The sequence below is a fragment of the Oryza sativa genome, chromosome 2, assembly GCF_034140825.1.
Source record: "Oryza sativa Japonica Group chromosome 2, ASM3414082v1".
Taxonomy (NCBI): Eukaryota; Viridiplantae; Streptophyta; class Magnoliopsida; order Poales; family Poaceae; genus Oryza; species Oryza sativa.
Genome location: NC_089036.1, coordinates 24,501,411 through 24,528,059, shown reverse-complemented (window position 1 = coordinate 24,528,059; position 26,649 = coordinate 24,501,411). Strand labels below are relative to the sequence as shown.

The following is a 26,649-nucleotide window of genomic DNA, read 5'->3' as shown; positions in this document are numbered from 1 at the left end:
CTCTCGGTTTCTCTCGACCACGAGACGGGGAAGAGAAACAAAGTGTATGGGAATACCAAAACGAAACCAACCAAAAGATGAGGCTGAGAAGGGGAGGCCTTCCCTTCGCCGTGTATTTATAGTGGGGTGGTGGTGGAGGCCGCGGGGGAGGAGGTCTCGCGTGCAAAGGCGTGGTTCACTGGACCCGCGCCGCCATGTGGGGCCCACCTCGCGTGCCGATTCCACCGCCGTGGGGGCAGGGGGAACCCGGGGTGGGCTGTGGACCGCGTGCACGGAGTTTTCCTTTTTTTTTTTCTTCTTTTCTTCTCTTGCCTTCCAGGCTGGCTGGGCTGGCGGGCTGATTCTGGACGGCTCCCTCTCTCGGTGGGTATGACAGGTGGGGCCCGCACGAGGTGCTGGGCGGGACGCGTGGACAGGGGCGCGTGGAAACGCTCGCGACCTCGCGTTCGCTGGATGCGTCGACGAGTCGTGGGGGAAAAGAATTGATGCTTTTTTTTTTCTTTTTTTGCGCGGCTATTTCGGAGGAGTCCGTAGTATAAAACGTGTTGCTGGATGACGTGCTTATCTTTTTTTTAGAGAGAGAGAGAGGGAGAGAGAATTTTTTTTTTGTTAGAGCTATATGACGTGCTTATCTTCATCCATATCTTTTTTATGGTGCTGCTGCGTCATTTGAAAAAAAAAATATGCGTTTGCTTTCTTTTTATTTAATTTATATCGATTTGAGTCATCGAATAAAAAGACGAAAAAGCAAGTTTCCTGGAACGACCCAGCTTTCGGCCGGTCTCGAAACTTGCGTTGCACGGATCATGCCGTCAGTAAGTAACGGAGGCATTAGGTAACATCGGCTTGACATCGTGAACACGCTTTCTAAACTGTTAAATGTGCTGCTGCGTCATTTGAAAAAAAAAATCATGCGTTTGCTTTCTTTTTATTTAATTTATATCGATTTGAGCCATCGAAGAAAAAGACGAAAAAGCAAGTTTCCTAGAACGACCCAGCTTTCGGCCGGTCTCGAAACTTGCGTTGCACGGATCATGCCGTCAGTAAGTAACGGAGGCGTTAGGTAACATCGGCTTGACATCGTGAACACGCTTTCTAAACTGTTAAATGGAATCATTTCTATCCAAATTTTCTATAATAAAGTGGCTTTACAAAATCATATTAACTTATTTGAATTTTCTATTTTTTATTAATATTTAATTAATCATGTGCTAATTAGTCATCAGTTCGAAACTATGGTTTGAAACCGCACGCGACCTAACAAGGAATAAGTTCATTTTGAGCTTCTTTGGCACAGCTCCAGCTCATGCGCATCTCTCCTAAAACTCAGTTAAACAGTTTCAGCTCCACCTAAAATGGTAGTGTAACTGGGGTGGAGCTGGGTGGAGCGCTATCACAAAATGAACTAGAGAGGTGGAGGTGGGTTTAGGCTGCTCCACAACTCCACAGCAAACTTAACTCCTTAAGCTAAATTTAGGAATTGGAGTTTTGCCAAACAGGCCCTTTAGGTCCCTTATGTTGACATTGTAAACAGCAATACCAAAAGTTTTGAACCCCCCCCCCCACCAACTTGTAAAATCGGTTAAATTAGGCCCTCCGACGGTATAGATGGCTGGTTTCGCTGATATGACAAATTGATCCGATCCACTTGTGCTGACTAGGCGTTTGCATGGGAAAAAAAAACAAAAATGATCCCACATATCATGCTCACTCTTCTCTCATCCTCTCCCCCGCCCCCAATTTTCTCCCCATCTACTGCAAGCAAGCAAGTTTTAAGCAGTTTACAGGTTTTGTTATAGCTTGTAGGCTTCACCAACACCGCACACGACGAGTGTCATGGTCAGTTTGGTCCCGAGGACGACACGCACGATCAAGGGGATGCCGACGCATGCCGCAGTGGCAGCGCAAGCGGTCAAACCCAGACACGTCACGAGGGTGGGGGGAGAAGGTGGAGGTGGATGCGTTGTGATCGGCGAAAAGGGGATGGAGCACGACGGTAGACTGCGAGGTGGCATGGCCGAGGATGACGAGGACGCATCCGTTCTCACGGGAATAGGAGGAGTGCATCATGGCACGACACGGAAGTCGTAGGCAATTTGGTTCTAGAGTATGGCGGCCTGCCATGCTTTGCGTGGTAGTGGGCTCGCGTTGTTCCTGCCATGGACTCCCTCATCGCGAGCAGATAGAAAGAAGAGTTTGTGTGTCGTTATTGAGGCGGCGATCGCGATACCAGCATCCAGGCTCGATTGGCTTGGCGGCGTGATCCTTCTAGCTGCCGTTTGCCAGAGATGGAGAGAAAAAGGCGAGAGAGGAGGGGGAAGAGTGAGAATGACATGTGGGGCTCATTTTTCCTCATGTAAGCGTTTAGTTAGCACAAGTGGGTCGGGTCAACCCACCTGAAAGTGCATCTAGGACCCCTCATTTATTTTGGTGTTAATGACAACACAATTAGAGGGTAACTAATGCTTTTTGTTGAGATGTATGCAAGGATGAAAAAGGAGTGGATGTCAACACAATAAGTATTGCGGCATCTTTTGTGGTAATTGTCTTCTAATCCATGTATATCTTGTGTTCTTGAGTATTAGGATGTCGTACTATTAAGAGGGATGCCACATGCATATAATTGGTAGAACACTAGTGCTCAAAATCATTTATTTGAAGTATTCCTGTTTTATGTCTGTCGGACTATCCGATGTTGATCAGACTATCCGATGCTCAGACTATCCGAAATTTCACAGAACTTTGCTCACTGTCTTGGGTCTAAGTGTTGGCTAAAAAATATCGGACTATCCGATATAAGGTCGGACTATCCAATACGTCGGACTATCTGAAATTTCTCAGAACTTCACTCTCTGTTTTGAATTGCTTTTTATTCCTTTTGAGTGAGTTTTAAATCAGACTATCCGATGTAATCGGAGTATCCGATGATCCAGAGACTCCGAAATTCAATGGAACTTGAGTCTCTGTGAGAGGATGAAATTCTTGGTTCAAAATAACGGAATATCTGATATGACATCGGACTATCCGATCGATCGGATTGTCCGAAATTCTCCAGAATTTCGTTCTCTGTCTCTGGCCTGCTTGGGGGTCAAAAACATCGGACTATCCGATGTCACCTCGGACTTTCCAAGGTGGGATGAAAAGATTCTCTCCCAACGGCCACATTTTGAGGGCTTCTATAAATACCCCCCACCTAACCCTTTTCTAGGGTTACCCAACTCATTTCATTCTCATTCACTTTGGGTTGAGCTTGGTGCTAAGGTGCTTTGGATCTTTGAGCTCTTTCTCCCTCTCTCAAATCCCTCATTGTTCTTTGTGTGGTGGATCTTGGTGGTTGTGGATTTGGGGTTTGAGGGCCTAGTGTGTGTTTCACTCGATCTTGAGCACTAGGGTTGACCAAGAGTTGTGTGGTGTTTGTTACTCTTGGAGGTTGAGGACTCCTAGACGGCTAGGTGTCACTCCCGAGCCACCGATCTACGTGTGGTTGGCCGGGAGAAGTTTGTGAAGGCCGGATCTCGCCTCCACAAGGAAAGAGATACCCCTTAGTGGAAGGAGGAGTGCTTAGTGCAACCTCTTGAGGAAAGGGTTAGCAAAGACCCGGCTCTTAGTGAGCTCCTCAACGGAGAGTAGAATCCCCTCAAGGATTTGAACTCCGGGAACAACTCGGTGAATTTCATTGTTGGTGATATCTCTTCTCCCATTATTTAGCTTTGCTTTTGTGCCGCTATAGATCTAGTCGCTGTTTGCGCCATACTCTTGTTTGTGCACTAGATCTTCTTGTAGTGTTCTTTTAGTGGATCAGACAGTCTGATCCAACATCAGACTATCTGATATTTTCGGATAGTCTGACTGTTGATCAGACTTTCCGACCCTAACTCAGTTTTAGTTTCCGCATAAAGTTTTAAATTATCCTATTCACCCCCCCTCTAGACCTAATTGACCCTTTCAATTGGTATCAGAGCATAATCTCCTAATTAGGCTTAACCGCTTGGAAGCATAAGATGAAGATGCATTTGAAGTCTATTAACCCATCTATTTGGAGAATAGTCGAAAAAGGTTATGTTTTGCAGAATCCCGAAGATCCCACCAAGGAGGACGACGAGAATGAGCACAAGAACGCTCAAGCCGCCAATGCAATACTTAGTGCCTTGAGTGGAAGTGAGTTCAACCGTGTGGATGGCATTGAGAGTGCCAAAGTGATTTGGGACACGCTTCAGAACTTGCATGAAAGCACGGATAGTGTTCGTGAGTCCAAGGTTTAGATCCTCAAGGGGCAATTTGAGAGATTTGTGATGTTGGATGGTGAGAGCCCAAGTGACATGTATGACCGGTTGAGCAAGATTGTCAATGAGATCAAGGGACTTGGCTCCAAGGACATGACCGATGAGGTTGTGGTCAAGAAGATGGTTTGAGCAATCACTCCAAGGAACTCTACCTTGGTTACCATCATTTGTGAGCGTCCGGACTACAAGACTCTCACACCTCATGATTTGCTTGGACACATTCTTGCCCATGACATGCTTGTGCAAGACTCCAAGGAGGTCATCCAATACATCAACCAAAGCTCAACGACAAGCATCAAGAAGTAAGACTTGGCATTGAAGGCAAAGGAAGAAGAAGAAGATAGCCACAAGAGCAAGAGCAAGGAGGAGATCGATGATGAAGAAATGGCTCTCTTCGTCAAGAAGTTTGGCAAGTTCATGAGGCGAAGCGGCTTCTTCAAGGGAAATTCTTCCAAGCATCACTCCAACAAGTCAAGTGGAAGACATTCTGCAAGAGTGTGCTACGTGTGCAAAGAGCCCGGGCACTTCATTGCGGATTGCCCTCACCTCAAGGATGGTTCCCACATCAAGGAAGATAAGAAGAAGGGTGAGAAGAAGGATGAGAAGAAGGAGAAGTATAAGCATAGCAAGCGGGAACATTATGGCCAAGCTCACCTTGGGATGATTTTCGGCTCCGACTCCGAGTCAAGCTCAAGTTATGAAGAAGGAGTCGCCACATTCGCCGTCAAGCCTTCATCACCGCCAAGACTCTTCGACTACTCAAGTGATGAGGATGCTCCCATTTGCCTCATGGCAAAGGAGCCTAAGGTACCTTCTCCTCCCAAATCATTTAATGTTGATCTTGTTAGTGATGAGGAGGATGAGGTTGAGGATGAGGTTATGGATGACAAATTGTTCAAGTCCATAACTAAGGAATCTCTACCACACTTGAGTGAGTTGCTTGGGAGAATTGAGGACCAATATGCAACTCTTGAGAGGCAAGAGGCTTTGCTCATTCATGAGAAAGAGCGATCTCATGAACTCAAGAGTGAGCTTGCTAAGGAGAGAGAGAAAAATGAGGCTTTGGCACGGCTTTACAAGCAAACCAAAGAGTCTCATGCTAATCTTGAGGTGGCGAACGCTCAACTTCAAGAGAGAGTGGATGGCTTGGACAAAGCATACCTCTCTCTTGAAGAGAAGTTCGAAACCTTAAAGAATAGTGTCTCTCTCCCTAGCGAACCGTCTTGTTCCAAAATTGTTCCAAGCAATGAATCATGTGTGAGATGCAAAGATATTGATATTGAAGCTTGTGCTACTAACTCTATTTCTTTGAGTGCTTTGCAAAAGCAAAATGAGAAGCTTATGGGACTTCTTCACAATGGCCTACTTAAGTGCCATATGGATAGTAAGGCCCTAAAGGAGTACCTAGGCTATCAAAGGGACAACTTCAACCATGAGGGTCTTGGGTATGTTCCTCCACCAAAAGGAAAGGTGGACAAGAGTATGATGATAAAGAGGCCCCAAGGTTTTAGCAATTTTGTTAAGGCAAAAAGTATCCTTCCTAATGATTCTGCTTCACATTGTTCTTTTGATGCATCTTATGTTCTTAGGAAGAATGCTAGTGGTCGTGTTGTTGCTAAGTATGTAGGACCAAGGGACAAAAATTTTTCCATCAAGAGAGTTCTTTGGGTGCCTAAGGCACTTGTCACTAACATGAGAGGACCCAAACAAGTGTGGGTACCTAAAACTAGAAATTGATCTCTTGTAGGAATATCTCTCCGGTGGAAGAAGTTGGGTGATCGATAGTGGATGCACAAATCACATGACCGGAGAAGAATCAATGTTTTGCTCCCTTGATCCTAATGGCTCTTCGCAAGAGAACATAGTCTTCGGGGACGATGGAAAGGGAAAAGTAATGGGATTGGGTAAGATTGCAATCTCCAATGACCTTTCCATTTCTAACGTCCTCTTGGTAAAGAGAATGTCTCTTACTTTCGTGTTTTCGGTAGTAAGTGCTACATTCTTAATAAGAAGGCTAGATCCTCAAAGTTTGCTCCTAAAGTTGATGAGGGGTTCTTGCTTGGGTATGTGTCAAATGAATGCGCATACCGCGTTTTCAACAAAACCTCCGGTATTGTTGAGATCGCGCGTGATGTGACATTTGACGAAACTAACGGCTCTCAAGTAGAGCAAGTTGACTCACATGTGTTAGGTGAAGAGGAGGACCCTAGCGAAGCAATCAAAAGATTGGCTCTTGGAGACGTGCGTCCTAGGGAGCCACAACAAGGGGTCTCTTCCTCAACACAAGTGGAGCCACCTACATCAACCCAAGCCGACAATCCCTCCACTTCAAGCTTGGATCAAGGTGAAGAAGGCGAGCAAGTGCCACTCTCTCCGATAAATCTAGCTCACCCAAAAATCCACCAAAGTATCCAACGAGATCACCCCACCGACAACATCTTAGGAGACATCAACAAGGGAGTATCCACTCTTTGCAAATTTTTGTGAGCATTACTCGTTTGTATCTTCTATTGAACCTCTAAGGGTGGAAGAAGCTCTTAATGATCCGGATTGGGTGATGGCGATGCAAGAGGAGTTGAACAATTTCACCCGGAATGAAGTGTGGACTTTGGTGGAGCGACCTCGGCAAAATGTGATTAGCACAAAGTGGATCTTCCGCAATAAGCAAGACGAGGCCGGGGTCGTGATAAGGAACAAGGCGAGGTTAGTGGCGCAAGGGTTCACCCAAATCGAAGGATTAGATTTCAGTGAAACATTTGCGCCGATAGCTAGACTTGAGTCAATTCGCATATTGCTTGCTTTTGCTACTAACCTCAATTTTAAGCTATATCAAATGGATGTCAAAAGCGCCTTCCTCAACGGGCCTATCAACGAGTTGGTATACGTGGAGCAACCACCGGGCTTCGAGGATCCAAAATATCCCAACCACGTATACAAGCTTCACAAGGCACTCTACGGGCTTAAGCAAGCCCCTAGAGCTTGGTATGAGTGTCTTTGCAATTTTTTTGTGAAAAATGGCTTTGAGATCGGGAAAGCCGATTCAACTCTTTTTACTAAAAGGCATGATAATGATATTTTTGTGTACCAAATATATGTCGATGACATCATATTTGGTTCTACTAACAAGTCTTTTAGTGAAGAGTTTAGTAGGATGATGACCAAACGTTTTGAGATGTCCATGATGGGTGAATTAAAGTTCTTCCTCGGCCTTCAAATCAAGCAACTAAAGGAAGGAACCTTCATTTGCCAAACAAAGTATTTGAAGGACATGCTCAAGAAATTTGGAATGGAGAATGCGAAGCAATCCACACTCCCATGCCATCAAATGGCCACCTCGACCTCAACGAGCAAGGTAAAGACGTCGACCAAAAGGTATACCGTTCCATCATTGGCTCACTTCTTTACCTTTGTGCATCTAGGCCCAATATTATGCTTAGTGTGTGCATATGTGCAAGATTTCAAGCCGCTCCGAAGGAGTGTCACCTTGTGGCCGTGAAGAGAATTCTTAGATATTTAGTGCACACACCTAATCTTGGTCTTTGGTATCCTAAGGGAGCGAGGTTTGATCTCATTGGTTATGCCGATGCGGATTATGCCGGGTGCAAAGTGGATAGGAAAAGCACATCGGGTTCTTGCAAATTCTTGGGTAGGTCCCTTGTTTCTTGGTCTTCCAAGAAGCAAAACTCCGTCGCCCTATCCACCGCCGAAGCGGAATACGTTTCGGCGGGGAGTTGTTGTGCTCAACTTCTTTGGATGAAGCAAACCTTGAGAGACTATGGCCTAAATGTGTCCAAAATCCCACTCTTGTGTGACAATGAGAGCGCCATTAAGTTAGCCAATAACCCCGTCCAACATTCCCGAACCAAACATATAGATATTCGCCACCATTTCTTGAGAGACCATTCCACAAGAGGCGACATAGATATCCAACATGTGAGAACCGACAAACAATTGGCGGATATCTTCACCAAGTCTCTAGATGAAGCTAGGTTTTGTGAGTTGAGAAGTGAGCTAAACATCTTGGATTCTCGGAATGTGGCTTGATCTTTTGCATGCATTTGTTTTTCATTTACTAGAATAGGTTTGCTTGCTACATCATGACAAAGTGAACATTCAATTCATGAATAAACACTAGTCATAATCTATGTGGATAACTTGAATCTATGTGTACGGGGATCTCATTCTCTAATGAATCTTGGTCCTTGCACAATTTGCTATAGATTCGTACATTCCCTCTCTCGAGGGTGCCTAGTTTTTCTTTCTTTTGCTGCATTTGTCCAAGTAATAGTCTAGCCATCGAGTTCATCCTATCAAAATGTTGTTGAAAAATTCTTCCTTGAGCCATCCTTTATTGTCTCTGCCACAAAGGATGTCGGACTGTCTGACATCAAGTCAGACTATCCGACCATAATCGGACAGTCCGATTTCAAATCGGACTATTCGACGTGGGGCCAAGGGCAAGGGGACTTAACCTCCCTAGGGGTAACTCTTTCTTACCCCTTCAGTCATTTGTCTCAGTCGTTTCTCTCTCCACCCCTCTTCTCCACTCCAAACCCTAGTTCTAGGCCACCAAAAATCTTCGTTTCGGAGTCTCCGATTGCTATTCCTTCGCTTTAGGGTGGTTTCCCTCCCTCAACTCCTTCCAAATCACTGGTTCCCCAGTGATTCTCTTGGTGGTTCTTGAGGTATTTCCTTGTTTTTCCTCGATCTCCCTCATGATGTATTATTTCAAGATTTCCTTCGGCGAATCTTCTTGTTTTAGTGTCTAGATCTAGTACCTACAAGATCCTTTGATTCTATTGGATATTCTTGTGTGAATCGAGATTTGTTGGTCTAGGGCAAAAGGTCGTCGGATTGTCTGATATGCCGTCGGATAGTCCGATGTACATCGGATAGTCCGACGTCAAATCAGACTATCCGACCTTCTTTTGGCCCAGTCCAAATTTCTCCTTGCTTCACATTTAAGTATTCTTCTTCCACTTCTTCTTAATCTTTATCCTCTGTTCTAAATCAGTGTATCCTCATGATCAGGGGTCAGTTCAAGAATCAACTTTACTCTCGCCGTGGGTCAATGAGTTCTCAAGGTCGCTCTCCCTCTTCCAAGGCTCGTCATGCTATACGGCGTATGTCCGAATCCCGCAAAGATGCCATTGACGCGCAAGCTCAAGCCTCTGACCAAGCAGCTCAAGTGGCTAATGTGGAGTGTGGTGCTCCTCTTCCTCTTCGCCGCAGCCGAGTCAGTGGAGAAGGATCAAGTGCACCTGCTAGCAAAGTAAGGAGAGGCAATCCTACGGATTCTTCTGAGCCGGGTCACGGTAGTGGTTCTCATGCACCATCCTTTGAGGAAGAGATTCAGTTAGAAGAGGACATTGCCGCTCAGCAAGCTGCTCAGGAAGAAGGGCCTTTCTTTATCACTGCTCCCTCTAGAGATCCTAATTATCATCGAAGAGTCGTAAGGTGGAACCGCAAGTGGACTGAAGTGGAGAAAGAGTGTAAGAAAGATCCCTACAAATTTCAACAGTTGTCCACTGATCCTCGGTTTTGGAACCTTTTTCAGCAGGATTACTATGAGATAGTGATTGCACCTAAGAAGGGGGCTATTCTTATGCAGTGGGTTGATTGGAAGTATATGGAGGAGTTGCATGATCCAATTATTGATGAAGTCATTGAAGCTTGTGCTCGGCAAAACTTGAAGGAACTCATGGGCTTGCAATACCCATGGTGCAAGGAAATCATCGCACAATTCTATGCCACAGTTTACTTTGAGCCCAACAAAGAAAAGACTATTCATTGGATGATAGATGGCATCATATACTCAGTGTCATATGCCAAGTTTGCTGCCATTTTGGGGTTTCCGGCTCCAATCGTGTCAAGATTCATGATGAGAAGCCCATGGACACAAATTCTCTTCACTTCTTGTACCAAGATGTGGACTATGAGTTAGGCACCATCAAAGGTCTCCTTCCCTTCTATGCCTATCTCAATAAGCTCTTGCGCAAAACTCTTAATCCCAAGGAAGGTGATGCTAGCAACGTCCTTGCCTATACAAGAAATTTGCTTTACAAGATGAAGGCTCACCCACAGCTCTTTGACGCCTTTGACTTCATCTTTGAAGAAATCCGGCTTATCTCTATGATGCCTAAGCGAGGACTTAGCTATGGGCCTTACATTACGAAGATGATTGAGATTGTGTCCAAGAAGAAGTTTCACAAGGAGGTGGCACATACCGGTTACCAAGTCCGTCCCATCAAGGCTGCTGTTGTGCCGGCTGGACGAACCACTCGTGCTTCTTCTCGTGCCGGTCACTCCGCTACCGTCACCAAGCCGGACTCCAACTCGTCCTTGAGGTTCTTCAAGTCCATCTTCAACTTATGCAAGACCATCTCAGTTCGGCAAGCCAAGGAACGCAGAGCAAGGAAGAAGGACACTCGACGGCTCAAGAACCTCCTTCGCAACGCCCATTTGCCGTGTTCTCCCGATGGTTCTGAGGTTGAGGACAGTGGGGAGGATGTGATTGAGGACCCTTTTGCAGCTGAGGCAAGCTCCTCTCATGCGGATCGTGGCAAGGCTCCTATGGAGGAAGAAGAAGAGGAGAAGGAAGGTAATCTATCTCCTTTCGTGATGGCTAGTCGAATCTTGGGCTTTTGTGTCTTGTTATGTGCAATTATCTATTATCCATGCTCAAATGTGTGAAATATCTTGTCATTGGCATATGCATGAGGTTATATTGTCATTTCTAATCTAGTGCATAGATTGAGGGGGAGCTCTCCTATTTCATTTCTAGCATATCTTTAGGGGGAGCTCCACCAAAATCCTAATCTTTTATTACTTCTAAGTGTGTTGTCATCAATCACCAAAAAGGGGAGATTGAAAGTGCATCTAGGACCCCTCATTTATTTTGGTGTTAATGACAACACAATTAGAGGGTAACTAATGCTTTTTGTTGAGATGTATGCAAGGATGAAAAAGGAGTGGATGTCAACACAATAAGTATTGCGGCATCTTTTGTGGTAATTGTCTTCTAATCCATGTATATCTTGTGTTCTTGAGTATTAGGATGTCATACTATTAAGAGGGATGCCACATGCATATAATTGGTAGAACACTAGTGCTCAAAATCATTTATTTGAAGTGTTCCTGTTTTATGTCTGTCGGACTATCCGATGCTCAGACTATCCGAAATTTCACAGAACTTTGCTCACTGTCTTGGGTCTGAGTGTTGGCTAAAAAATATCGGACTATCCGATATAAGGTCGGACTATCCGATACGTCGGACTATCTGAAATTTCTCAAAACTTCACTCTCTGTTTTGAATTGCTTTTTATTCCTTTTGAGTGAGTTTTAAATCAGACTATCCGATGTGATCGGAGTATCCGATGATCCAGAGACTCCGAAATTCAATGGAACTTGAGTCTCTGTGAGAGGATGAAATTCTTGGTTCAAAAATAACGGAATATCCGATATGACATCGGACTATCCGATCGATCGGATTGTCCAAAATTCTCCAGAATTTCGTTCTCTGTCTCTGGCCTGCTTGGGGGGTCAAAAACATCGGACTATCCGATGTCACTTCGGACTTTCCGAGGTGGGATGAAAAGATTCTCTCCCAACGGCCACATTTTGAGGGCTTCTATAAATACCCCCCACCTAACCCTTTTCTAGGGTTACCCAACTCATTTCATTCTCATTCACTTTGGGTTGAGCTTGGTGCTAAGGTGCTTTGGATCTTTGAGCTCTTTCTCCCTCTCTCAAATCCCTCCTTGTTCTTTGTGTGGTGGATCTTGGTGGTTGTGGATTTGGGGTTTGAGGGCCTAGTGTGTGTTTCACTCGATCTTGAGCACTAGGGTTGACCAAGAGTTGTGTGGTGTTTGTTACTCTTGGATGTTGAGGACTCCTAGACGGCTAGGTGTCACTCCCGAGCCACCGATCTACGTGTGGTTGGCCGGGAGAAGTTTGTGAAGGCCGGATCTCGCCTCCACAAGGAAAGAGATACCCTTTAGTGGAAGGAGGAGTGCTTAGTGCAACCTCTTGAGGAAAGGGTTAGCAAAGACCCGGCTCTTAGTGAGCTCCTCAACGGAGAGTAGAATCCCCTCAAGGATTTGAACTCCGGGAACAACTCGGTGAATTTCATTGTTGGTGATATCTCTTCTCCCATTATTTAGCTTTGCTTTTGTGCTGCTATAGATCTAGTCACTGTTTGCGCCATACTCTTGTTTGTGCACTAGATCTTCTTGTAGTGTTCTTTTAGTGGATCAGACAGTCTGATCCAACATCAGACTATCTGATATTTTCGGATAGTCTGACTGTGGATCAGACTTTCCGACCCTAACTCAGTTTTAGCTTCCGCATAAAGTTTTAAATTATCCTATTCACCCCCCCCCCCCTCTAGGCCTAATTGACCCTTTCACTACCACATCATCAAAACCATCCATCTATACCTCTGAAGGAACTAATTCAACCCGGTTTTGTAAGTTGGGTGGTCAAGATTTATGATATTGCGGTTAAAGAATGTGATTTAAACTCGACATTCAGATGAGGAGCATAAAGTGAACTTATTCCGCCTAACAAGTCCAATGGCATATCAAGCCCACCAACACACGTATCCAAGAAAAAAGCCCACCAACATAGCGGGATGGACCATCGCTCCTTCTGGGCTTATTGGGCTATACCCAATGGGCTCTTCTGGTCTGTAAGCCCATCAGCTACAAGAATCCAACCCCCATAGGCCTAAAGCCATGGAGGCTGGCCGCGGCCCACGCCAGTTTCGCCCACCAAGCACCGCCGCGGCCGCGGCCGCCTCCTCGGCGTCCCGCCGTTGCGCCGCGCGACGCCGGCGGGTAACCGGGCGCCCCGCCTCCCCGGAGATGATGGCCGAGGTGCGTACGCGATCCTTTCCAGAAGCTTCCGTTCCATCTGTGGAGTCCCACACCGCCCGCTCCATCCCATTTGGTACCCGCCGGCTCGCCGCCATTGTTGCCCCTAACTAAATCCGAGAACCGGGGGGATCATTCTGGAAGTCTTGGTCCTGCGTTGTCAGGGGTCATCAGCGACGCGGAGGCTGCGAAGAGGGGGATGATTATTGCAGGAGGGTGTGGTCGTGTGCGGTTTATCGATCTGCGGCGGTAAGTAGGTTAAATTTAGTACTAGGAAATTGGATTGCCTCATCCTGTGGTTGCATCATTGCCCCCTGGGAGGCTGGGAATTTTGCGCCTCTCTCATTTTACACTCAAGTGCCTGCGCACAAATCTTGTCAGGGAAAAGCTATAGTAAAATTCCATGTCGTTGGGTGCAAGGAAGAAGCAATAATCTATTTAGATTGATATGGCAGTGAAGCTTCTGATCTAGTTTATTAACTATAGTGTAATCTCTCTATGAATGGGTCTAAGTTGGAAGGTTTCAGTTGAAAATTGGAATATTCAAGTTGAAAGTTTTGAAGTTTGTGCTAGAAGCTATTTTTAGATACGGAAATCCATCGGTTGGCTAAATTAGTGAATATTCTGCTTCCTAAGTTGAAATAGGGATATTTAATAGTTTGAATGCTCAGTTTAAAGTGTTAAAGTTTGTTTTGCAAGCTCAGCTTACTAGCTGAAAGTTTCACATGTTATATAGCCTTATAGGTATTCTTTCAGTTCTTTAGAAATTTTCACTAGTTGGTAATAGTTCTCTTTTGGTATTGACATAATAGAACAATGATAATTCCTTCACTAAGTTGATTATTCTGATTCGCATTATATGTCATGGCAGTTTATTATTTAAGAGTAGTCTGAAGCTTTTGAAGTATTTCGAAATGAAATTGCAAATGCTCTATGCTTTGTTCTCTATCTGTTTTAACATTTCAGACTGAATTGCGTTTCTTAGGGCCTGTTTGGGGGAGCTTTAGATTCTGAGAAGCAGCTGTTTGGTAGCCAGCTTCTGAGAATCTGGAAAAGCTCTGAAACCCAGCTTCTCCAGCTTCTGGCATCTTAGTTCATTTTTCAGAATCTGTAACTACAGATTCTCAGAAGCTGTAACTGATAAGCAAGACATAGGCCCTGTAACTACAGATTCTCAGAAGCTGTGGACTGTTTGGGGCAGCTTCTAACAGAAGTAGCTTTTGGGAAAAGCTGCAGCTGGGAGAAGCTCCCCCAAACAGGGCCTATGTCTTGCTTATCAGTTCAGTTTGTTCTTCTCAATGTTTCCGGTTGCAGGTAATTTCTGGTTATGGCAGTTTAGTGTCATCATGATTACTGCCTACAGTGCACTTCAATATTTACCACTGCATGTCTTTCCTAATTCACACCAGTGGAAAAATAAATTTACCTATGATAAATTGATTAGTGAATTGAAATCTGGTGTCTATTTTTTAGTGTGGTTAATTTGATAGGCCTATCCTAATACATTGGGCCTATGTCTTTTTAATGAACAGGAATCTGGTATCCAAGTGTGCTTAATTAAACAAACCAATCCTAATACATTCCATTGATGACCCATTTACTCTTTCTGAAACTTTACTGGCACATATAAACACTTCATTTCATTTCCCCCACTTTTTACATCACCCTTCATGACCATGTTCTCATTCATACAACATCTTATTCTGTTGTATTATCTATTCTCAATATTGCTAATAAGTTCCTTCTTTTTTAAAATCTTCAGATTTAACTGAAAACAGCACCTGCTGACCTCTGCTTTCTGACAACAAACTAAAACCAGGCACTGTTTTACTGGCTATATTGAGTACCACATGTATAGTTTGCCACAGTGAGGCCTTAGCAGTTTCTCTGTGTTTCGTACTTCAACTTTTTTTATTTGAAAATAATATATGTCCTTACTTTCTTTTCTATAATGAAGTTTGTTGGCTTCAAGTGTTTTGAGTGCCAAAGGGGACGATACACTGGTGCCTCTGAGAAATTTGTGAAGTACTACAGATCACTTTACCATGGAGAATGGGTGAGTACACTGCTACCACTTGCCATTTTAAACTGTTGTGGCAAACGACAACTTATTCAGCTAGTATCAGGATAATCTCTTTTTTTTCACATGCATTATTTCTGAATGCAAAACATGTCAGATATCGACTTGGGTACACAATACCAATGATAAGGCCATGTAAAACTAACAAGCATAGTTGTTTCCACTTACCAATTAACACATGACTTGATATCAGAAATTTGTTAAAAAATAATGGTGTTTCCTTCTGTTGATCTTCATGTTATTCAGTTAGTGTGATGCTTAAGAGCGGATGTATTAGTGTCTTCTCAAAACTCTTTGTTGATTAAACCTCACTGGATGAATAGTTTGCTGGTGTCCGGTGGCTTAGGGCTACTTTGGTTTGCTACCATACCAAATTTTGCCCTACCAAAATTTGGTAGGGTAACAAATCAAGTACTGTTTAGTTTTAAAAAAAAATAAATCAAGTACTGCACTACCAAAACGTTGGGGTTTTGTTCACATAGTTGTCTCTCATAGTCACATTTTGGCATCAAATCAATTCTACTCTTCTCAACTTTCCTCTACCAAAAATTTGGTAGTCCCAAACTTGCCCAAGCATTGGGCTTTGCACTACTAAAAATTTTAGCAGGTCCTCAAACCAAACCAGCCATTAGTTTTCTGCAATCAGCATTCATTGACCTGGCCCGGACAGTTTTCTGCAATTAGTTTATCATCGTCAGCTATTTTTATCTCCTTGAAAATATTCTCCTCGGTGACTGTGTCTTTGCACCTTTAATAGTCAATGTGCGGGTATGTACTTGCACATGCGAATAGTGGCTTGAGCATGCACATCTAATATAGGCACTTACAGTGTACACATTTACCCTCTCTTCCTTTATTATTGACCTACGCATTCCTGTCCTTTTATTTTCTTCCCCATGCACATTAAAACTATGTAATGTAATGTCATTCTCCTAGAATATTACGATTTGATCATTTGAATAAACCAAGATGCCACACATCCGTCCTCCAGATTTCTTGATTGCAGTTGATTCACTAGTACTCGCGACCTTTTTTATCCTCCAATGCATTATTGAGTTCACCCCAAAAGAAAAAATTGCTGGGCATCATCCATGCCGATAACAGTTAACACATAGAGGAAAATCAAGTTAACAACTTTGCTGCTGAGCAGTCTGCAATTAATTGGTAATCAAACAGCGGTTTGATGATGGGAGAAAAAGAAAATGTTTGAAGGCTAGTAATGAATCTTTTTGCTTTTATTCCAGAAGCTAATACGAGGTAATGGTGAAACGTTTGTTTGTGTCCATTTATAGAAACTCATTTAAACAATGTTGACATGATAAATATTGGAAAAGATTCGAACATGCTCAGGAAATTGTATTAACTTTGACCAAGTGTTTCACTTTCCAGCATGAACACTGAAATTTTTGACATGACCTGTTTTCACTTAAAAAAACATATAACAGTCTAGCCTGAGAAAATCATGTTTTGTTGATCTGGTGTGCTTCTGACTGTGTTATTAAAACTGGAAGCAATATCTCTGAACTTTCAATTTGGTTTGTAAAGAATTTGACTGTTTACTGGAGGAGGTCGAGGAATGGGATGAATAAAGGTAGAAAAGGACGTGTCCCTTTCCCGGACCGCTGTAAACCTTACCCTCCCTGCATAATCAACTCGTTGATCAAGCTACACTGTTCCATTCTGGATTTAGTGCGTCGATGCTTTTGTCCTGTGTTCTTCATAGAGTCGCTGCAAAACTGTTAGTGATGCTTTCCTTTATGTTGGCCTAATAATTGGCTACAGTTACTTCACATGTGGTTTTCTTTGGACCTCACTTTATTCGCATATTGCTGAATTGCATTTGCATTATTTCAAGCGTGCAACTGTTTCATCCTGTACTATAACCCTTTATGTCATCAAGAAGCACTGTACTGTAATTGTTGGGAATTGTAGGACAATGATTACGTATTGTCTACTCTCTCCGTCCCAAAAAAGGCAAACTCTGAGTTTCCGTGCCAAAGTTTGACTGTCCGTTTTATATAAAAAAATTTTATAATTAGTATTTTCATTGTTGTTAGATGATAAAACATGATTAATACTTTATGCGTGACTTATCTTTTTAATTTTTTTTATAATTTTTTCAAATAAGACGAACGTTCAAACGTTAGACACGGAAACCAGGGTTTGTTTTTTTTTGGGACGGAGTGAGTATGAATGTAGTAGTGCACCATTGTATTCATCATGGTGAGTTTTGAAAACGAGCTTCTTGCTTGCTGTAAGTATAGATTTTCTTGAAAGAAAGAGTCGTACGTCTCCAATATATATAGAAAGTTTACGGATTCACGACTAGGGATGAGAAGGCTCCCGTGTGCCAGAAACACCTGGTAACATGCAAAAAACACACACGGTAACAAACATACAGCGGCTTCATTGATTTACCGTGCGCACTTCTTGGGTGTTCTATGATTTTGAACACGAGATGGCCAGAACCATCTATATATAGTGTTTAGATATAGCAGATTTCTATGGGTGTGTTTAGTTCACGTCAAAATTAGAAGTTTGGTTGAAATTAAAACGATGTGACAGAAAAGTTGGAAGTTTGTGTGAGTAAGAAAGTTTTGATGTGATGGAAAAGTTGAAAGTTTGAAGAAAAAGTGGGAACTAAACCAGGCCTATATATGGTGTTTGTAATTAATAATCACTTCATGCTGTTCTCCAATTCAATGAGCTGAGAGTTATGAATTTATACAAATGTCTCGTAGTTATAGGTGAAGATATCTATCTATCTTTTGGTGCATATATGCACAATCTTTTAGTTTGTGTAGTCAACAGTATGGAAAATATTTTCCCTTCCACGATAACATATGAGCAATGTCAGCTACCAAAGTGTTATATCCTGTTAAACTAAAGAGCCTTGTCAACTAGTATGGAGTATATCTGAAACTTAATTATCTGCTTACATTTAAATTACAACTTCAAATTAAGACGTTGCTGATTGAGAAACACCTGGCAAATCAATAGGGAATATTAAGGTTGTTTTCCTTTGAGGGGGACGTTGGGAACTCTTCCTTCTCAGCACTTAAAACGAAACGATAGATTAGCACATAATTAATTAAGTGTTAGCTAAAAACTTAAAAATGGATTAATATGATTTTGAAAAAGTCCAAATACACCCTACATTTTAGATGAAAGTTTATTTAGCACTTTGGACTTTGAAACCGGACATTCAACCCCCTAAATTTTACAATATTGTACCATTTATATAACCTCCTAATTAAGATGGTTTTGCATAGTGGTTTTTATCTAATTTGCATATAAATTGGATAAATTGGATGAGTTTGATCACATGGCATAGACATTATATATTGGACACATATATTAAAATCTCCACTATTTTTTTTCCTTTTACCCATTTTAGAAAATTTTGTATAAAACTTACTATTTAGCAGTTTGAGAAGCATGCACGTAAAAATGAAGGAGTAGAAGTTTTAAGGACAAATGTTACAACTCACAGAAAATTTATCATTAGTTTCTTTAAACATACTTTGGATTTTGATTTCACATTTCAAGATGGTGTAGAGCACCATAATCTGAATAATCTCAAATGTTACAACTCATGTGTTGATTCATATTTGATGTACAAACCAATATGCTACTTTCTCTATCTTGAAATACTTGTCATTTTAGGCAGTTTAGCATGTATTAAAGTTTAAGAAAAAATAACATAGTCTCCCTCATTAAATGATAATACAGTATATGGTTATTAGAAGTGGTGTGGTAGTTAGAGGTATAATAGTGAGAAATTTGAATGGAAGATGATTGGATAAGAAGTATTTTAAAATAAATCTTGAATGTTAGAAAGATAACTATTTTAGAATGGAGAAAGTATGTTTTTGGGCGGTGGTCATGTGTTAGCTTTAATTTATCTTCTCGATCAATTCATGTATGGATAGATAACTTACGGCAAATTTTGCTACAGGACATCACGACTTTGCGGTTTTAGCCCACGGACACCGCACGAAGTGACTTTTGGGAAAGACATTCTCAAAAGTTGGATATTTGCTGGTGGACACCGCACCCATTAAAATAATAATTTTCAGGTGAGGAGGAGAGAGAAATCGCGTGAAATGTCAAAAGTGCCCTTGGGCCCACATGTCAGATCTGCTATTCCTCTTTCTCAGACAGTAGCAACAGGGAACGGCCGTGGCGCCGACGGCGGAGGAGGCCATCACGCACGCCACGTACGGCCGCTGCTACTACTCCAGCCGCGTCGTGTTCCGCATGCAGGCCCGCCTCATGGCGTTCGCCTCCGAGGCCTTCCGCAAGGTGCTCATCCCGGGATATAGGTAAACTCCACGAACAACCCAAAAACTTCCAAACGATTAGCCATTCTCGCCGAAATTGAGCTCGTGGTTGGCGCCGGAATTCAATCGAACAGGTTCCTGCCAACCAAGAACAGGATGTCATGGGGCATGGACAGGGAGATCAAGCGCGGCCTGGTCCGGCTCATCGGCCGACGCAGTGGCGGCGACAGCGGCGAGGAAGACGAGACCACCACTGAGCTCAAAGACAAGCAGGACAACGGCTTCAACACCCGGGCCATTGTGCTGCTCGCCGTGCACCCAGACTGGCAGGACCGCACCCGTGGCTCTCTCCAAGGCGGAGCAGTGGGGGGTTTCCGTCCGCTCGGGCGACACAGCAGGTGTCGCTGCGGCGTCCCTGCACGCGTTCCTCCTCGCCGCGGCCTCCGCTCGGGCAACGCGGCGGCCATCCCCGCACGCGTTACTCCTCGTCGCCTTCGCAGCGAAGGTGGCGCTTTGGCTAGAGTGTGAGAGGGAGTTTGTTGAGGGAGAAAGAATATGACAAGTGGGCCCAGGGGTATTTTAGACCTTTTACAGTGTTCATCTCTCCTATTGACCCAAAAATTAATATTTTAATGTATGCGGTGTCCATCGGCAAATAACCACATTTTAAGAGTGTCTTCCCCCAAAAGTGACTTCGTGCGGTGTCCGTGGCTAAAACCGCAAAGTCGCGATGTCTTGTAGCAAAATTTGCCATAACTTAGGGGTTATCTAGATCTAGGGGTGTAAAGTTTTGGCGTGTCACATCGAATATTATATAGCATATCGCATGGGGTGTTTGGGCACTAATAAGAAAACTAATTACATAATCCGTCAGTAAACCACAAGATAAATATATTAAGCCTAATTAATACATCATTAGCAAATGTTTACTAGCGCAACATTGTCAAATCATAAAGCAATTAGATTTAAAAGATTCGGTTCGCAAATTAGTCGCAATCTTTACAATTAGTTAATTTTTTAGCTTTAATTTAATATTATATATAGGTGTTCAAACGATTGATGTGACATGATGTAAAGTTTAGAATGAGAAGGACCTCAATTTATTTTGAGAATGATTATCCTCGTGCGGAAGAGCAAGGAGCACTGGAGCAGTAGAAGGCACTTTACAGAAACCCTATATGTTGACCAAGGCATTCTCAAGCAGGTGCATTTATTTGTCGGCATATGCTACGTACTACCTCCGTCCCATATAACTTGTCTTTTTGAATTTTTGTTTGTCAATGTTTGATCATTCGTCTTATTCAAAAAATTTTAGAATTATTATTTATTTTGTTTATCATTTGCTTTATTATCAAAAGTACTTTATATATGACTTATCTTTTTTTATATTTACACTAATTTTTCAAATAAAACGAATGGTCAAACGTTACAAATAAAAAGTCAAAAACGTCACCTATTATAGGACGGAGGGAGTACCCCAATTGTTCGAAATCCAATGCGATGAGATGAGATACCCTGTTCATCTATGATCTATCGCTGGAGGGAACTGTAGGATACCGAATCTTTCGTTGCTAGCTAGCCGTCGGGCCGTCCGTCCGGTGCAAACGCTGTAGGCTGTAGCAGGGTGACATCCCCCGGTTTCTCTCTTTTTCATCTCATGCATATGCCGCAGCGATGGTGCATGCATGCAGGCCGGCTAGCTAGCTTGTCAACAATCGTCAATCCTACTGTTATAGTGCGTTGCTAACCTAAACGCACCGGCCACACACAGACAACGGGCCCTCTCGAGTGGCAAGTGGCGCGCCGCGCGTCGACGACTAAGCTTGTCACCATGTGCGTGCCGTCGCCGCGCGCGCATGCATGCCGCCCGGGGGGCCATGGCAGCGTATCGGACGATCTATCATATGGGAGCGGATCCAAGAAGAAATAGTAGAAGAGGACTGAACAAACTGTATAATGAAGACGCTCGATTGCGAGAATCGAATCCAACCCAAGAAAAAGTAGTAAGAGAACTGAACAAACTATATAAATGCGCTCGATCGCCAGAATCGAATCCAAGAAAAAAAAGAGCAAGAGAACTGAACAAACTATATAAAGACGCTTGACCACCAGAATATATCGAACCTAAGCAAAATAGTAACGGTGATCTGAATAAACTATATAAAGCTACAAGCCCTCGAAAATTTTAAAAGAGCCCAGTCCCATGATCCCGCCATCACGGGTAGTGGGGGCTCGAGCACCCCGGGCATCCCCACGACAGATCGGCCCCTGTTGATCATCGATCGAGCTATCGATATGCAAGTGGCCGCGAGGCGTACGGCCGGACTGGTGATGACGTCGTCGGCTCGTCGCCGCGCGCGCGCGCCGCGGCGCGACGATAATCGATATTGGTCAGCTTAGCTATACGCAGGATCGATCGATCGATCGATCTGTGTCGCGCGCACGTACGGTGTGTCGGCCGGGCAGGGAGCAGGAGGGCCGGGCGCGCGGCGAGCCGCGCGAGAGCGTTTCGGATGGATCCGATCGCCCCCGGCCTGCCGCGCGCCACCGATCGATCAGCCGGCGGCGCGCCCGGGAAGGGATGGCTGCTGCTGGCGCCGTGTCGCGCGCGTACGTACGTGCGTTCTGCGTTCAGTTGTGGGTGTCGCGCGGCGCCCGCGCGCCTGCGCATCCGCGATGAAATCGCACGTACGTAGCGTGGTACGACGCGCGGGGATTTGAATGCGGGGTTAATTCGCGATCGGTGTCGGGCCGGTATATGTTAATTTGTGTGGGCAGACGCGGTAATATAACGCTACTACCCCGCATCTACCGTATATATATACGACCGGTAGATGTATGCAGTTCGATCGTAGGACCACACCCACGTACGTGTACGTGCATATATACTCGATGGAGGGTCCTGGATGTTTCAGTGCACGTAAATAGTGTCCGTGCAGACTGCAGAGCCAGCGCGACCAGTGAAAATTCGTTCATTTTTTTTGTGTGTTGAAACGACGGCTGTGTTCGCGGTTCATGCATGGTCCGTCTCGCATTTTCGACGCAGCAAATGCGAACAGATCAGAGAGGATCCGGAGAACAAATTAACATCACTCTCACAGTCTCACGGACGAAACAACACACAGCATAATATATATAGCAAGAGATTTTGCACGTCCAACTGTCCAAGCGCGTGACGGCATCAACAAAAAATAAAGAGAGAATCAGAAACACCAACATGTACTGATGTACACACTGTGAATACACAGGAACAAGGGTTAAAGAGAGAGAGAGAGAGAGAGAGAGAGAGAGAGAGAGAGAGAGAGAGAGAGAGAGAGGACATATCACAAGCACAAGGTATTAAACACCACAAGCGTTGCCCTTTGCTTACTAGCATGGCATATCTTCTTTCCCTGTTAGTTAGGATCAATAAAACAAGGAGCATATATATATAGAGAGAGATCAATCACCACGCAAGGAACTACTGACGAGTGACGACCATACAACTAATTGATTCATAACTCAAAAGATATATCAGAAACATAGACCAACTCACTACATAGCCATCTATAATAACAAAAGTAGTACATCTAAAGTACCTTAGCACACAAGTCACAAGCTCAAGAGGGATAGACGGGGACAAAGAAGATGGGAGGAGTGATAGACGCGAGAGGACGAGAAATGTTGGCAAGGATATTACGAGAAAAGTGAAGAAGAGTGTTTTTCGATGAAAAGTCTTGCAAGGTCAAGAAGACACCGCTTAACTATCATTCATCGAAACGAAAAGAATGCCTCTAATGCAAGAAGCATCCGAGAATAGAACGAGAGGAGGGGCGGTGGAAGAAAAGCTCGGTGGGGATAGGGCCATCACATAAGGGCGCACCGCTTGCTGCAAGTCTTCAGCCTCCTCTTCCTGATCCAATGGCGCCCCAAGGAGGCAAGCGAGGAAGAACCAGCTGATGGCCGGAAGCTTGCGCGGCCATGGAGGAAGCAGCAGCAATGGTGGACGATGCTGCCGCTTGAGTCGTCACGCATGGTGGTGGCTAGAGGAAGAAGAAGAAAAGGGGGGTAGCGAGTGGTGAGAGCTGAGAAGTGTGGTGAAGAAGGGTGGTGCTGTCTTTATATAGCGCGACAATGGGCAGTGCCCGAGGGTCACAATAAACGGGTCGGGAGGCAAAACGGAGGAAGCAGGCGCACAAATTAAATAATGCTAGCAACATCCAGCAACCAAATTTCATGTCAGGGAAAAAAAACTTGAAAAGCATTTGTTCTCTCCCTTTATCATTGGCGATCGAGCGGCCTAGCTTTCATATAATATGGCAAACAGCAAATTGGTATAGTACTCATTAATTCCTTGGTCTCAAATGTTAATTATTAGCTAGCAAATTTTGTAACTAGGGATGTTTACTGTAGTACTAAGAGCTAGTAGCAGACTTTTTTAGAGAGAGAGAGAGAGAGAGAGAGAGAGAGGAAGGATGGAACAGAATGGCTTTACGAGCATTTGGTCGTCCTTTCACCTAAGCTAGCTAGAAGGAACGAAACATCAATTGCATATGCTGATACGCATGCATGAATGCATGCCATGTTGCATTGGCTGGCGATGCAGCTATAGCTAGCAGCTGTGGTCCTTTTCCACATGGGACTTGATGTGGTAGCATAAAGGTGGAACAGAAAGGCCTGATGCGATGAAGCAGTGCCCATTTATGAGCTCCGGCAACAAACCCGCTCTTTCAAAACCGCGCCGCTAGCTGCGCGCTCTCTCTCTCTCTCTCGCCGCTCGCGCCGCGGCGCTGCATGCGTCGATCGACCGATCGGCCGGCCGGCCGCGGAGAGGAATACAGCTAAGCTAAGCGCGCGCCGCGACGACTGATCGACTGTGTACTGGCACTGTTCGAGTTTTATGGGAGAGACAGAATGCCATGGCGCGCGCCGGCCGGCAAACGTTTTCAATTTTGAGGCCCCCTGCTGTAGCAGCTGCTGCATGCTCCTCCTCTCTTCCGTTCCCTGCATTGTTTTCAACTTCTCATTGACTGCAGCTAGCATGTCTGCAACAACCATGCATCCAGTGTTCTTGTTTTCAAAACAAAATACATTACTATCTCCGTTTTTTTTCCCAATAAAGCCGAGTTTAGTTCCAAACTTTTTCTTCAAACTTTTAACTTTTCTATCACATCAAGGGTGTGTTTAGTTCACGTTAAAATTGAAAATTTGGTTAAAATTGGATCGATGTGACGGAAAAGTTGAAAAATTTATATGTGTAGGAAAGTTTGGATGTGATGGAAAAGTTAGAAGTTTGAAGAAAATTTTTGCAACCAAACATGGCCCAAAACTTTCCTACACATACAAATTTCCAACTTTTCCGTCACATCTTTCTAATTTCAACCAAACATACAATTTTAGCGTAAACTAAACACACCCTAATTGAGTATTCCCTCCGTCCAAAAAAAAGTTTAATCCTAACTACGAATATGGACAGATGGGATTGGGTACACCCTTCGATTTTTTTTAATGACTCATTCATTAGAGGACGTAAGTAGCTTTTGGTCTCCCCGCGAAAAAAAAAAGTAGCTTTTGGTCAGTTCTACGAACTAATTAAAGCTCTAATTTTTTTATTAAGAACCAGGTTTGCCTCGGTCTCCATTAACATGTTATTCAAACTTTTTAACGGTATATTTCGTGCGAAAACTTTATACATAGAAGTTACTTTATAATAACAAATAAATTCATTTTTCAAGTTTAAAATAATTAAAACTCAATCAATCATGCACTAATGACTTTTTTTTTCACTGTATACGTACTAAATGTTCATATATATTTTTAGTGAACTTAAATGGGGCCTAATTCCATTCGTGTAGTAGCTCGGGAAGACATGTTGACTGTTGAGACATCAGTAATTCGCTACTCCTGTAATCCTGTTCTATGAGCTAGCTCGAAGCCCAGCCGGACGGTGTTGCCATACATGCAATCGAAACCGCACACGCGCAGTTGGTTGGCGAGACGGTTGCTCCCAACATGGAACTCGATCCAGCTTAGCTGGGGACCGCGCTTAATTTGGTTGGTTTCTAGCCATGGCCATATAGGTTGTGTTTAGTTCAGCGCAAAGTTTAGATTTTGGTTGAAATTAAAGATGATGTGACTGAAAAGTTGTGTGTGTATGACAGGTTGATGTGATGGAAAATAACTGAAGTTTGGATCCAAACTTTAGATATATATAAACACAGTCATAGCTTAATTAGATCGAATGCTCATGCATGAACACACATATGTTGGATCCTACTCCTGCATACGCGAACAGTCAATCTCTCTGTAGTACACAGTGGCATATACTCTACGGATGCACGAACGGTTTTATCATCGTATGTGCGCGCAAACAGCACTCATTATAAGTTCATAACAGTGACGGATGCAGGTGATCAATCGATGGCTGATGTCGTTGTACTATATGGTATAGTAGCAAGTACAGTAATGTGTATACGTGCTTGCATGTGATATGATGGAGAGATCGATCGACGTACGTGCCACGGTGCAGATCGACAGTGTTGACGACCAAAGTTTCAGACCAGCCTCAGCATGCATGATTTGGTGTTTAATTATCCCTTCTTTGTTGTGTTTGTGTAGCTGTTCTATCTTCTCTATCAATGAAATGAGGCAAACCTTTATTTTTGTCCCATTTTATCAGATGAGAAAAATGTACTTGCATTGCATGTGTGTGCCCTTGATGCGTGTGAAAGAAAAAGGAATAAAGGGTAGTACTGTAGTAAAACTACTGCGGAGAAAAGGAAAGAATTGTTGCTGCTTGCTGCTGCTGTGACTTGTGACTCTTCAGGTTCAGGGGGTTGATGCGTTACAGCACCCTGTAAGGCCCTGCAGTCATATGGATGGTCACCCATCAGGAGGAGGGATGTGTACATGTACTCCTACGAGATCGAGAGCCATGCATCCATATATGCATGGTAGTACTGGCTATCTACTGCCAACCTAGTGCATCACATCTCTTTGCTACAAGCTCACGCAACGAGAGAGAGAGAAAGAAAAAGGAGAGAGAGATCTTTGTGATCTTGTAGATGTCAGTGTGGTGATGGGAAAGAACTAAAGGAGGCCCCCAAGTTTGGGGAGAGGGGGTACTAGATGTGAGGGTGGGTTGCCTGCAT

General features: G+C 43.8%; 1 protein-coding gene across 6 annotated transcripts; it reads left to right on the top strand.

Moving 5' to 3' along the window:
• The first annotated feature begins 13,033 nt into the window (after positions 1 to 13,033).
• LOC4329954 (cytochrome P450 734A4-like) lies at positions 13,034 to 20,178 on the top strand. 6 transcript variants are annotated; one of them, XM_066307077.1, is made up of 6 exons: positions 13,034 to 13,232; positions 13,321 to 13,405; positions 14,142 to 15,212; positions 19,195 to 19,315; positions 19,397 to 19,561; positions 19,654 to 20,178. In XM_066307077.1, the coding sequence occupies exons 5-6, from the start codon at positions 19,497 to 19,499 to the stop codon at positions 20,045 to 20,047; spliced, it is 459 nt and encodes a 152-aa protein (XP_066163174.1). In that variant the 5' UTR covers positions 13,034 to 13,232; positions 13,321 to 13,405; positions 14,142 to 15,212; positions 19,195 to 19,315; positions 19,397 to 19,496; the 3' UTR covers positions 20,048 to 20,178. The 6 variants fall into 6 exon arrangements, with proteins under 6 accessions (XP_066163174.1, XP_066163171.1, XP_066163172.1 ...); XM_066307074.1 differs by having other exon boundaries at positions 13,321 to 15,212; XM_066307075.1 differs by having other exon boundaries at positions 13,034 to 13,405; positions 15,114 to 15,212.
• Positions 20,179 to 26,649: the final 6,471 nt, after the last annotated feature.

Bases quoted from the DNA above. Each gene is read 5' to 3' on its own strand.
- LOC4329954 (XM_066307077.1), top strand. From the start codon at position 19,497: ATGCAGGCCCGCCTCATGGCGTTCGCCTCCGAGGCCTTCCGCAAGGTG. The intron at 19,562-19,653 runs GTAAACTCCACG...TCAATCGAACAG, and splicing joins GTGCTCATCCCGGGATATAG to GTTCCTGCCAACCAAGAACA.